This window comes from Cetorhinus maximus, chromosome 1, assembly GCF_964194155.1.
Source record: "Cetorhinus maximus chromosome 1, sCetMax3.hap1.1, whole genome shotgun sequence".
In the NCBI taxonomy this organism is placed as follows: Eukaryota; Metazoa; Chordata; class Chondrichthyes; order Lamniformes; family Cetorhinidae; genus Cetorhinus; species Cetorhinus maximus.
Window position 1 is genome coordinate 57,154,005 of NC_135879.1, and position 13,376 is coordinate 57,167,380.

At 42.5% G+C, this 13,376-nt stretch overlaps 1 protein-coding gene across 4 annotated transcripts in view; it reads right to left on the minus strand.

The window, feature by feature from the left end:
• Positions 1 to 609: 609 nt before the first annotated feature.
• slc10a7 (solute carrier family 10 member 7) overlaps positions 610 to 13,376 on the minus strand; it is a 338,969-nt gene continuing 326,202 nt past the window's right edge. For 2 of the 4 annotated variants that reach the window (XR_013576473.1, XR_013576471.1), the window contains 2 exons: positions 3,840 to 4,085; positions 610 to 2,469 (listed from right to left, as the gene is read on the minus strand). Coding sequence is in view for 1 of the 4 variants with exons in the window: in XM_078541098.1 (XP_078397224.1) it covers positions 2,431 to 2,469 (39 nt within the window). In the remaining 3 variants the exon portion in view is untranslated. The remainder of the gene's footprint in view (positions 2,470 to 3,839; positions 4,086 to 13,376) is intronic. The other 2 variants (XR_013576474.1, XM_078541098.1) reach the window with 1 other exon arrangement.

Genomic DNA, 13,376 nt, shown 5'->3' on the forward strand with positions numbered 1-13,376 from the left:
GCTCAAAACCTATTACATTTCTAATTTTGCTCAGTTCCAATGAAGGTCACAGAAATGTTAACTCTGCTTCTCTCTCCACAGATGCTTCCAGGCCTGTTGAGTATTTTCAGCATTTTCTGTTTTTATTTCAAATTTCCAGCATTTGCAGTATTTTGCTTTTGTACTCTATCAACTATAGTTTTTGCAATAAATACTTTAAGTAGCTCATAAATGAAGCTTTGTAAAACATTTCAATAAGGTTTTAAGAGAGGCCTGACTAAAAGTTTAAAATTGAGATGGATATTAGAGGTTAATTCATTAACGAACTTAAAATTACATAATAGCAAAAAGCTAAAAATGACAAATTTCACCTAAAACAATAAAATTAAATTATGGCTGAATATTCCCGGTCCTGTGTTGGTAGGAATGGAAGTGGGCGGCAGCCCGTCTACCATCTTAATGGGATGGTGAGCCTGGAGGTGGCCTGGGAAAATACCTCACTGGTCTGGCTCTCGGCAAGTGCGGGCTAGGGAACCCCCATTTGGTTCAGACGTTGGGGTTCTGAAGCCTGCTGAAAATTCTAATGAATGTAATAGTTAATCTCATCAAAAAGAAATACAAAGTGGGAATATGTACACAATGACTCTTTATTGATGAATCTTGCAAAAATAAAAACTGCCACTAGACAACAATATACTTGTAAAATAAACACAAAATAAACCGGTCCTAACAATAATGTATTTCTAGACATTTGTTCAGGTTAATAACACATTAAAACATTAATAATAATGGCCCACAACCAATAGCATTCAAAATCTTACATAACTCTAAAAAGACTCAGATACTGCACCAAGGTCCTATTTTGTCCAGAAGCAACTAAAAGCAAAATGTTAGAGACAATTACATGGTATGAAAGCAGCTCAGTAAAGAACAATGAATAAACAGCTGATAGCCAGTGACTTAAACACGAGCAAAGCCTGATGAAAGTAAGAGTTTGGTCTACACAGCTGTATTACTAATTGTAAGTTACTAATGGTCTCATTATTTCAAGGATTATGCTCCAAAATTTATGGTGTATTTAAAAAAAAATCCCTTTACTGCATTTAATAGATGAACACAATACTGTCCAAAGGAACTGTGACTGAATTTATGAAGGATGCAAAGTAGTAATCCAACTGAAGTGTCCATTTTAATCGCACATTGTGTCTTTGGAGGTCAAATGGATTTAGTTATCTGAGTTCTGAGACTGAAGCGCTCTTTATATGCACGTGTATACATACACAAACACATATATATATAAAACAATAATATATAAAAATAAACATTTTTATTAGCCTTTACCAGTGCTACAGATGGCACACCATGTCAAAATAAATGCTTGTGACATAAAATTATGCAGGTCCTCATAGGATACGAGTTTGGTAGCATAAAATGGAATAGAATTTTGGGTGCTTTCTAATAGTTGATAACAAAGGAACTGATATTGGGCAGTTTGCAGCTATGAATTACTGCAACTCATCCGCACACAATTTTGATTCATTGAATTTTAAGATTCAGTTATATCATTATAGAATATAGAATTACATTAATACATTCAAAGAACAGCTTCCAGCAAATAGTTTGTAGTAGGTTACACCACTGAATGAAATATTTAGTGTTTCCCACATTCAATAACTGTTCAATAATAATGTCTATTTGGAATGTAATTTTGCCTTATCTGAATATGATAGTTTGACTGACTGAAGGGTACTGATGCAATTTGATTGGAGAACTTCTATCAGTTGTCTTGCCTACCCTCAATCCAGCAAGAAATTACTTAAAAATAGCCACCATTCCTCAATTCGATTAATGTCAAGCATTATGGTTTTAATGGGAGCAGACACTAACAGAGTTAATTTCTGCCCTTTATCCACCACAACAGCACTTAGACATACTATGGGGAATCCTCATGGGACAAAAGGCAAAAGCTTTGTGAATTTAACACAAAAGGAGGGCAGCTAATGTTGTAACATTATATGTAAAGCCTAAGGGGGCAAATACCAATGTAACATTTGTTTCGTTTTAAGAAAAATAGGTCAGAAATATGAAAGAAAACACTTTTTTTGATAGCTGAACAGCATTTCAAAACCCAGATGGTACAATTGTTAATTATCCCATGTGTTGATTTAGTAATTTTCGTTGCTAAAAGAAAAATTATTCATACACCTTGAATAATTTGCTGCAGTCTTCTGCTCTTATTCAACAAATAATTCTTACATAAAAAGAAAATCAAACTAAAAGTGTCAGCTGTACTCTTAAGGCACTTAATCATGAACATCTTCAGAATAAAATAGATACATACATAAAATGCTTAAACATAAATCATCACTCGAACGGTTTGCTGAGGTTCTACATATACTTTTCATTGCATGACATATATGCATTCATACAAAATAAAAGATTCCATTGATGTTATACAGGTATCTTTGATTGTCTTGTGAGCTGTAGAGCCTGTAAAAGAAAAAATTATTATTTCTTTAATTTTAAACCAAACAGAAAATCAGCGTGGTATATATTTCACAATGGAAATGCCTGATAAGTTTTTATATTATGGTCAGCCACAGTGGCAATCTTTTCTTTTAAAATTTGTTATTGGAAATTCCAGAATTTCTTCGATTGTGCAGTTAACAATAACTTGCCTTTAACTTAGCATTCCAAAGCGCTTCACAGGAGGTCCATGGAACATAATTAAGAGAGTGAGCCACAGAAGATATTGGGCAGGATTTTGCCCTTGGCGGGGGTGCTTGGCAGGGTTGGTTAGGAAGCTGACTGCCACCTGCGATCGGCTCTGCACCGCGATTTTATGCGGTCGGGCCAATTAAGGCTCGCCCTGCGTGGATCGCGAGCAGCAGCGCTGAGCGTGGCCTGTGTGGGCGGGGGGAGGATGGGGAGCCGGGCCGAGCACGCAGTTCGCTCATGTGCGAGAAAAAGCGCTTCAATATCCCTGAGGCACGGAGCTCCCTCAGGGAGATTGAAGCGCTGTGTAAAAATAAAAACTTAATAAAACATGTCCCCTCATGTGACTCTGTCACATGAGCTGGGACATGTTTTTAATTCAAAAACAAAGTTTTTATTTAGTGTTTATTTGCTTTAGGAAACCTCATCCACAAGCGGATGAGGTTTCCTTAAAAAATGTAAAGACAGTTTGGCCTTTTCGTCTGCCCGCAGCCGTTAGGTTGGACAGGCAGCGTAAATTTGAATTTAATTAGATTGTTAATGGCCTTAATAGGCCTTTTAATCATCTGCAGGCGCGCAGCCGACTCCGGCGCGTGCCTGCTGAATGAAATATTGCGAGACTGTGTGATGACATCAGGACGCACGCCCGGCGTCATTTTACGCTTGGGTGTACGCCTGCACGATGAGCGTAATATTCTGCCCATTAGATCAGATAATCAAAAGCTTGGTGAAAGTAGTAGGTTTTACGGAATGTCTTAATGGAGGGCAGAGAGGTAGAGAGGCAGAGAGATTTAGGGAAGGAATATCAGAGCTTAGAGTCTAGGGAGCTGAAGGCATGACTTCCAATGGTAGACTGATGAAAATTGGGAATGCTCAAGAAGCTACAACTGGTGTAAGTGTAAAGATCTAGGTTGTAGGGTTGGAGGAGACGACTGGAGGATAGGGATGGGGTGAATCTATGGAGGGAATTGAAAACAAGAATAAGAATTGTAAAATCAAGGTGTTCCTTGAGCAGGAGTGAGGTGAGGTGAGAGTGACTGCTCTTGATATCAAGGCAACATTTGACCGAGTGTGGCATCAAGGAGCCTTAGCAAAACTGGAGTCAATGGGAATCAGGGGGAAAACTCTGCTGGCTGGAGTCATACCTAGCATAAAGGAAGATGGTTGTGGTTGTTGGAAGTCAATCATCTCAGTTCCAGGACATCACTGCAGGAGTTCCTCAGGGTAGTGTCCTGGCCCAATTAGCTGCTTCATAAATGACCTTCCTTCCATCATAAGGTCAGAAGTGGGAATGTTCGCTGATGATGGCACAATGTTCCACACCATTCGCGACTCCTCAGATATTGAAGCAGTCCAAATGCAGCAAGACCTGCATAATATCCAGGCTTGGGCTGACAGGAGGCAAGTAACATCCATGCCACACAAGTGCCAGGCAATGACGATCTCCAACAAGAGAGAATCTGACTATTGCCCCATGACATTCAATGGCATTACCATCGCTGAATCCCCCACTATCATCATCCTGGGGATAACTGTTGACCAGAAACTAAACTGGACTAGCCACATAAATACTGTGGCTACAAGGGCAGGTCAGAGGCTAGGATTCTCTGGAAAGTAACTCACATCCCAACTCCTCAAAGCCTGTCCACCATCTACAAGGCACAAGTCAGGAGTGTGATGGAATACTCTCCACTTGTCTGGATGACCGCAGCTCCAACAACACTCAAGCAGCTTGATACCATTCAGGACAAAGCAGCCGCTTGATTGGCACCCCTTCCACAAACATTCACTGAACAGTGGCAGCAGTATGTACCATCTATAAGATGCACGGCATAAACTCACCAAGGCTCCTTAAGCAGCACCTGCCAAACCCATGACCGCTACCGTCTAGAAGGACAGGGCAGCAGATACATGGGCACACCATTACCTGGAAGTTCCCCTCCAAGCCACTCACCAACCTGACCTGGAAATATACCACTGTTCCTTCACTGTCGCTGGGTCAAAATCCTGGAACTCCCTTCCTAACAGCACTGTGGGTGTACCCATGCCACATGGACTGCAGCGGTTCAAGAAGACAGCTCACCACCAGCTTCTCAAGAGCAATTAAGGATGGGCAATAAATGCTGGCCTCACCAGCGATGCCCACATCCCATATATGGATTAAAAAAAAGGAGTCTGTGTAGATCAGTGAGCACAGGGGAGATCAGGGAATGGAACTTGGTTTGAGTTAGGACACGGACAGCAGAGTTTTGAATGGCTTCAAGTTTACAGAGGGTAGAACATGTGATACTGACCAGAAGTGCATTGGAATAATCAAGTCTAGAGGCATATAAGGTATGGATGAAGGTTCCAGCAGCAGATTAGCTAAGGCAAGGGTGGAGTCAGGTCATGTTACAGAGTTGGAAATAGGTGGTCTTAGTGATAGCATAGATATGTTGTAGAAAGTTCATTTCAGATCAAACATAATGCAAAATTGCTGAACAATCTGGTTCAACATCAGACATTTGTCAGGAAGGAGGATGGAGTCAGACAAGAGAATGGAGTTTGTCATGAGGACCACGACAATGACTTCTAACTTCCTTTTAAGCAATGAAAGTAATTATATGGAAGTCATAGGTTTTCCAACTTGTTATCTTTGTTTTACCTTTTAAAAATGTTTGGGGGAAGTGTAGAGGTTCACTGGTGAGATGAAAGTCTTCCCTAAGACAGCTATAAGGGTCTCAATTGAAATTATTTTGAGCAATATCAACCCAGTTCCAACTGAGAAAGAAACTGCCTATAATTCAGGACTTGCTGATATTAAATTGATACTGCTGTGGAAGATGACCGCAAGATGGCTAATTTGGAAAACAGAGAATCTCCCATCAGTGTGACATGAAATACTCTTTGGAGTTTGGGGACTGTCATATTGATAGCATTCTAGTCTTTCTGTCTGAAGGTTGTCAGTTCTTCGCCCCAGAACTTGAGTACATAATCTAGGTTGACACTTCAGTAGTGTACTGAGGGAGAGTTCTGTTGCTGGAAATGCTATGAATGAGATGTCACTGAGGTCTCACCTGTCTTTGAGGCATATAAAAGTTTCCACAGAATTATTTGAAGAAGAATAGGGAGGTCTGCTGGTGTCTTGGCCAACATTTCTTCCGCAATCAAACCAGATTAACTGTGTATTTATCTAATTTGCTATGTTCAAAATAGCACTACAGGGTTTCCAGATGAGATAGAGGGGAATTAAGAAAGGAGGGGATTGCAATACTGGTTGAAGAAACAATCACCATTGTGAGAATAGATGACGTGCTAGAAGGATTGTTAAATGAAGCCATGTGGGTTGAAGTGAGGAACAAAAAAAGAGTAATCAAATGGCTGGGAGTGTACTATAGATTCCCAAACAGTCAGAAGGAGATAGAAGAGCAGATATGTAAGGTTCTGAGAAGTTCTGAAACAATAGGGCAGTTCTAATATTAACTTCAACTACTCTAATATTACCCAGGACAAAATCAGTGTGTAGGGTAAAGGGAATTCAAAATTCTTAAAATGCCTTCAGGAAATCAGGAAAAGGGGAAATTCTGGACTGAGTTTTAGGGAATGCACCTGGGCAGGTGAAAGGGTATCAACGAGGGTACATTTTGGCAGTATTGTTCATAATTCAGTTTGATTTAGTGTAATTATGGAAAAGGATGAAGGTAGATCAGGAGTAAAAGTTTTCAATTGGGGAAAGGCCAGTTTTACTGTGCTGAGGTGTGACTGAGCAAATGTGGACTGGAAACATCTACTTGAAGCTAAAAGCAGTGGGAGGCATTCAAGGAGATGATGGTGAGGATTTAGAACAAGTGAGTTCCCACAAAGAAAAAAGGTAAGACCCCCAAATTTAGAGCCCTGGTTGTCAAGGAGCATACAGATTAGGATATGGCAGAAGACATGCATGGTTCTTAATGAATACTTTCCATCTTCACAAAAGAGGGGAATAGTGCAGACATTGCAAAAGAGAAGGGGTGCGAAATATTGGATGGATTAAAGATAGGAGAGAGGAAATGTTAAGGAGTTTAGCATCTTTGAAAGTAGATAAATCACTAGGCCCAGATGAAATGCATCCTAGGGCATTAAGAGAAGCAAGGGAGGAAATGGTGGAGGGTCTGACCATCATTTTCCAATGCTTTCTGGCTAGACGAATGGTGTCAAAGGATTGTGAATGTCTATCATTGTTAAAAAGAAAGAGATAAACTGTAATTAAAGGCTAATCAGCCTAACCTCTGAAGTGGACAAATAATTGAAATAAATTCTGAGGTACAGTATTGAACGTCATTTAGAAAGGCATGAATTTATCAAGGACAGTCAGCATGGATCTGTTAAGGGATGGTCACGTCTGACTAACTTGACTAAATTTTTTGAGGAATTAACAAGTAGGATCGATGCGGGTAGTGTGTTTGATGTATACATGGGTTCTAGCAAGGCTTTTGACAAGGTCCCACATGGCAGACTGGCCAGAAAAGTACAGTAAAAGTCCAAGGGATCCAAGGGAATGTGACTCAGTAGGCAGGAAGCAAAGCGTAATGTTTAAGAGGTTTTTTGTGACTGAAAGGTTGTTGCCAGTGAGAGTCTGGATGGTTTAGTACTAGATTCCTTGCTTTTCATGGAATGTATTAATGATTTAGGCTTAAATGTTAGGAGCATGATTAAGGAGCCTGCAGATGGTATAACAATTGACCATTTGGTTAAGAATGAGGAAGAAAGCTGCGGAAAGCAGGAAGATATCAATAGACTGGTCAGGTGGGCAGAAAAGTGGCAAATGGAATTCAATCCAAAGAGGTGTGAAGTATTGATTTTGGGAGTGCAAAAAAGGCAAGGGAACACACAAAAAATGGTACGATACTGTGAAGTATAGAGCAAGAGAGGGACCATGGAGTGCATGCCCACAGATCCCTGAAAGAGGACAGGTAGATAAGGGAGCTTAGAGGGTTTATGAGATAAATTCTATGGCTTGGCTAATAAAGTAAGAGCAGGAAGATTTTGCCAATACTGTATAAAACAGTAGTTAGGCAACAGCTGGGGTACAATGTACAGGACTACATTACAGGAGAATGTGATCGCACTAAAGAGGGCACAGAGGGGATTTATGAGGATATTGCCTGGACTGGAATATTTTAGGTATAAGGCAATGTTGAACATCTAGGGTTGTTCACTTTGGAACAGTAGAGGTTGAGGGGAGATTTACCTGAGAGAAGGATCAGAGGGGTGTTCAGGATATTTTTTTTCACCTAGAAGGTGATGGGAGCCTGGAACTCTCTGTCTGAAAGGTAAGTAGAGGCAGAAAGCCTCAGTGCATTGGAGCAAAAGCTGGAAAATGGGATTAGGTTGGGTAGCGCAGAGACAGCCATTAGTTTTGATGATTTCTATGAAAATTCCACCTCAGCTCTGCATTTTCCTCTTTTAATACAACTAAATTCAGAAATTTTGCTGTGTGAGGAATACACATGCTTATTTGCAACCTCACAATTTGGGGCGCAATGTATTGATGCACCAACTTGCTAATGTTATTACTGAAAAGTAATAAAAATAGTTGCAACAAAAGTTTCAGCAAGGCATGTATGATAAAAAGCTTCCTAGGCTACATTCAGAATAAAAGTAAACTTCCACTAGCATTGACTTATTGACAAAAGACGTAAGATTGTAGCAGTTTTACTCAGTTGTGCATAAGCAAATACACAACATTTTGGACTAGTCTAAAATTAAGATTAAGGTGTTGCTAGAGTTCAAAGCTAAGCATAAGGAGGCAACAGTCAAATATGTTCCTACATTCCAACAGTGACTGCACTTCAAAAGTATCTGATATGGCTGTAAAGTGCTTCGGGGCATCCTGTGGTCATGAAAAGTTCTTAATAATTGTATCTTTCTTTCTTCCTTTAAATATTCAAATTTTAGAAGTCTGGGAAGTTCCTTGATAAATTAAAGGTTGTTTAAGAAATAGTGTGCAGAATAACAAGTATAGTAGTGCACTTTGGAAATTAAGGTGTAATTACTTTAATGTATGTTTGAATTTAGATAGCTGATTTGATCCAAGAGATTATGTAGCATGGATTTCACTGTACTATATCACATAATCAAATCAAATGCTCACAGATTAATAAAACTACTAATCAAGTTAGTTTTAAACTTACCACAAATTTGTAAAGGAAAGTAAATCTCAGGCCACTCCTGTGCATGTTTCAATTCTTTGAACATAGTTTCTTCATGTTTTTCAAATTTAACCAAATTTTTCCCGAGTTCATTATTTGTTCTGACTTCAAATGGAACTCTTGAATCTACTCAATTCTAAAGCTGCTTCCAAAAAACTCGGTTTACTTTCACATGCCAAATATTTTTGTTCCCACTGATAATTTTCAAATTCAATTATGCCCAAGTCACCTTAAGATTTGATTATTACTGTCATATCTGGAGAGAATCTTAGAGCACTTATTTCACAATTCTGGTTTGAAAACGTGAAAAAGGTTATTGTCTTATGAACAATTCTTCATCACTTTTAGGATGGTATTTAATGGAGCCTGTAAGAGTGGGAATCATGGCGGGCAGTTGACTTAAATAGGCAGGAGCTAAAATCTTGATTTCCTGATAGCATGTTGAGATGCAGGGATTAAGACAATGGCATTGCAAAAGCAGGTCCAGCCTCACCTTGTCTGGCGGTGGCTTCCTATTTTCAATAAGTTTACATTCCACGAATACTCATTATCTTAAAACATTTTTCAAATTAAGTCCTATCTTCAAGAATAAGTCAGTAATGCATGGGGAACTCGTAGCACCGGTTTCACGATTGTTTAAAGGTGGCATGCACCAGTTGAGTTTGTTCATTTTGATCGAGATGAGTGGCTGTTTTTGTAGAAATCTGTGGGGAAGCAGGAGACTGCCAGTTTGGCTGGAGGGTCAGGAGAGGCAAGGGTGAATCGGGAGTGAGTGGAGGTGAGGGATTGAAGTTGGGTTGGGCCGTCGAAGGGAACAGAAAGTAGTCGGTTGGAGGTGGGGGGGGGTGGTGTCTGGCTGTTGAAGTGTACTAGGAGGGGGAAATCAGTAAAGAAATGCAAAATGATGGGTCTAAAGTACAGTTACTCTACTGTCCATTGTCAGGTCCTGGGTGTTGACATGAGGACGGTGTCTGTCATGGGTCCACAATAATGGGGGAGGGGGGGGTCAATGCAGTATGAGGGCAGGGCTAGTCAGAAGTAGGGAAAAAGGATGGTCTCAGAGGCAGAGTCAAGGGATTGCATGGACACATCAAGGGTGATATGGGGATAGAGTCTTGGATCAGAGGAGGAATGTTAATGGTGACGGGGGTAGGGTCAAGGGACAGAGACCACTGTCACTGTCACAGGGTCAAGGGTGATGGTGGGTGGTTCAAGGGTGGCAGAAGGAAAGCACACAGTTATGTTCGGAAGGTCAAGGATGATGGGCTCAATCTGGAAAATGATGGGTTTCAGGTGGAGGGCGGTTAATTGTTCTGTTGCAGGCCATTGCTGCGAATTGATGGTGAAGCTGGCAGAAATCCAAGTCCAAGTGGGGAGGGGTTTTAGGTGTGGCCCATAGCAGAATTTGAAAATTGCATTGTTCTGCAGATGCATGGATGAAAGCTATGAACACAGAGGTGCTCATATCATAGCCTTCTTCACACAGTTAACTCGATAGATTCACTATGGGTTTGGTACACTCAATATTCTTGCATTCTCTGGAGCAGGAGGAGAGGATGTGACAAAGAAGGGCTGTCGCTGAGGCTGCAAAGCCAGCAACAGGCAGTATCAGAGGTCAAGACTGGTCAGGAGGCAGGCATCCAGGGAAGGTATTGTAGAAGACAGGCACTGGTGCATTACCTCATCTTCAGGACGAGAATTATCTGCAAATGTCTGAAAGGCAATGCCAGAGATGGCTAAGGCTGTCCCAGGAAGCAGTCACAGAGATACGTGGGATCGTGCAGCAAGGCCTGCAGCCACATGGATTTGGTGGGAACCCCATGCCAGTGGGCCTCAAGGTGACTGTGGCACTCACTCTTTTCACCAACAGCTGTTTCCAGGGTTCCACTGGTGACATGTGTGGCATTTCACAGGCTGTCACACTTAGGTGCATAAAGGAGGTGACCAATGCCCTCTTCCATTGTATGAATGAATTCATCAATTGCTCCACTGATGAAGACAGCCAGGCAGCAAGGACATTGGGCTTCGAGGCCATCGCTCGTTTCCCTAGAATGCAAAGGGTTATCAACTGCACTCATGTGGCCATTAGAGCTCCCTGGGACCAGCCAGCAGTATATGTGAATCACAAGGGTTTTTACTCTTTGAATGTGCAACTGGTCTGCACCAGAAGGCAAAGAATCTTGCCAGGCTGTGCTCGTTTTCCAGCGAGTTCTCATGACTCATATATTTTGTTCAATTCAAAGGTCCCAGAGTTTTTTAAGGCTCTGGCCCAGGTTGACGGTTGGATCCTGGGTGACAAGGACCTGGGCTTGGTCAATGACATCAGTGAGACATCCCCACAACACAGTGGAAAAACGATTCAATGCAACTCATGCCTCCAACAGAGTTGCGAGCGGAAAACTAGAGACTAACATGAGCATTCAATAAATGCTGAACAAACAAACACACATCATTTCCCCCCAATGAAGAAAATGTCCCTAACTCCTCTGTAGTCATCAAAGTGTACCAACATGAGGTGTGCTAGTACACTTAGATCTCTGACTGAGCTAGTCCCAAGAAACGACGATATTGCACACATGAATAAAGTGAAACCAATATAATGTGCAATATTCACATGTGATAAATTGAACTTTTTTAGAACACCCATATTACCTTTGTGCTCTCATAAAGTCTAAAGCTTTCTCTTATGGCCACTACATCTTGGTGCAGCCCCAACACTAGCAGCTGAGTTGGATACAGTCTGCTTGGTAAGCTGTTGCTTTTGCCTTTGATGACTGTGGTGATGACTGCATTTCTGGAGGTCCAAGGCCTTTGGGGGGCTCCTGCACTGGTGTTGGAGCATTCTCCTAGGCCCTGCCTACTGCAGGCAATGGGGGTCAATGGCGGAGGAGAGGGTGCTCACCCTGGTGATGCTCTGAGAGGAAGCTCCTGGGATGGCAGACACATGCTCCTGCTCCCTCTCTGTCAGTGATAGTACCTCCCTGAGAAGGAGCTGGAGGGAGGTCAAGGTGCCTCATCCCCATCTCAACTAGGCACTACTGTATGGAGGCCTTGCTAGAGTGCTGGAATGCAGGTCAGAGCACATATGGGTTGCTTTCCGTGGCAGCATACAAAGCTGTGCATGACCTCTGGCATCTCTGCCGCACATTCCCCTAACTTTTGCTGTATGTCAAGCAGTCTTATTGTGGCCACATCTAGAGGCTCATCATTAGTGTGGGGGTCAGCAGGGACCTGGTCCCCAGCAGTCCTCCGAGTGTCAGGGATCCGGCCTTCACATCCTCAATCAGCTGCTGGGATGCATGTGCAATGTGCTCACCAGATTGTGCTCCTGATTCTAAACATGACTCCTCTGTGACCCACATGGGTGTAACTGTACTGTGAGGTTGTGGAAGAGGCAGGTGACAGTGCATCCTCTGGGTCAGTGGTCTCATTGTCCTCAGAGGTGGACTCTTCAGGCTCCTGCCATTGCTGTGGCTTAAGCTTGGGTTGTGAGGACTTATAGTGGAGAGAAAAACCGACCACATTAAAGATCAGCATCGTCTATGAGCACATGACATTTCATCGCGTGACCCGTGTGTGCCCATGTGCCAGCATCAGGTTAGATACATTCTCACTCTTATGCCTGGCCATTCCAGCCTCGCTGATGCTATTGCTCAGCCTCCCTCCTCTCCTGCAATCTGTATTGCCGCTTCCTCTGAAGGGGTGAGCGGCCTCAATTCCGGCACTCCACTGAGGGTCCTTGCCCACTCTCTCGCATTATGGGTCTGCATCTCCTGTAGGATTGCATGCAATGTATCCCCATCACACATACTGGCCCCTCAGTGGTATGTTGGATCCAAGCACTCACAGAAGCCAAACTGCCATATGCTTTGGCCTCAATTGCCAAGCGGTACTGAGGCTACTCACGTATTCACCTGGCTGGCCTAGCTGCCCTCTTGAAAAGATAAATTACTTGATGACCCCAAAAGAGACCCTTTGTTAATAGATGACTGTGCCACTTACCATGATGGAATGGAACAGGTCATTCATCCTTTTCCTGCACTGGATCCTGGTTCTTTCATAGACCCCACAGTTGCTCATCTCCTCTGTGATCTCCATCCAGGCCCCCTTGGTCAGGCAGGAGGGTATTTTGTTGCTGTCTGTGGGCAAGAGTGCCTCCCACCGTTCCTTGATGACCTGGAGGAGAATCTTCAGGGAGGCATCGCTAAACTATGGGACCGGTCTGTGTCTGGTCTCAGACATGTGTGCAGTTGAAAGTCTTTGATGTGATGGGAGTGGGGAGCGGAGAGGGGTGGGGGTGAGGTGGTGCCAGGACACAGAAGAATAACAACAAGGGCATTGATGGGGGAAGAAGTTTGAGGAGGGGTGAGAGTGATGACAGGTTGCAGCAAGAAAAGGGACAAAGTTTTGATAGAGTGAGCAGGAATATTGTGGCCGTTATGCAGCCTCCCTGATTGTCCAGGAGGCTCTTTTATAGCTCACCTGTACTTGCTGCATTGTCAGCTCATGGCA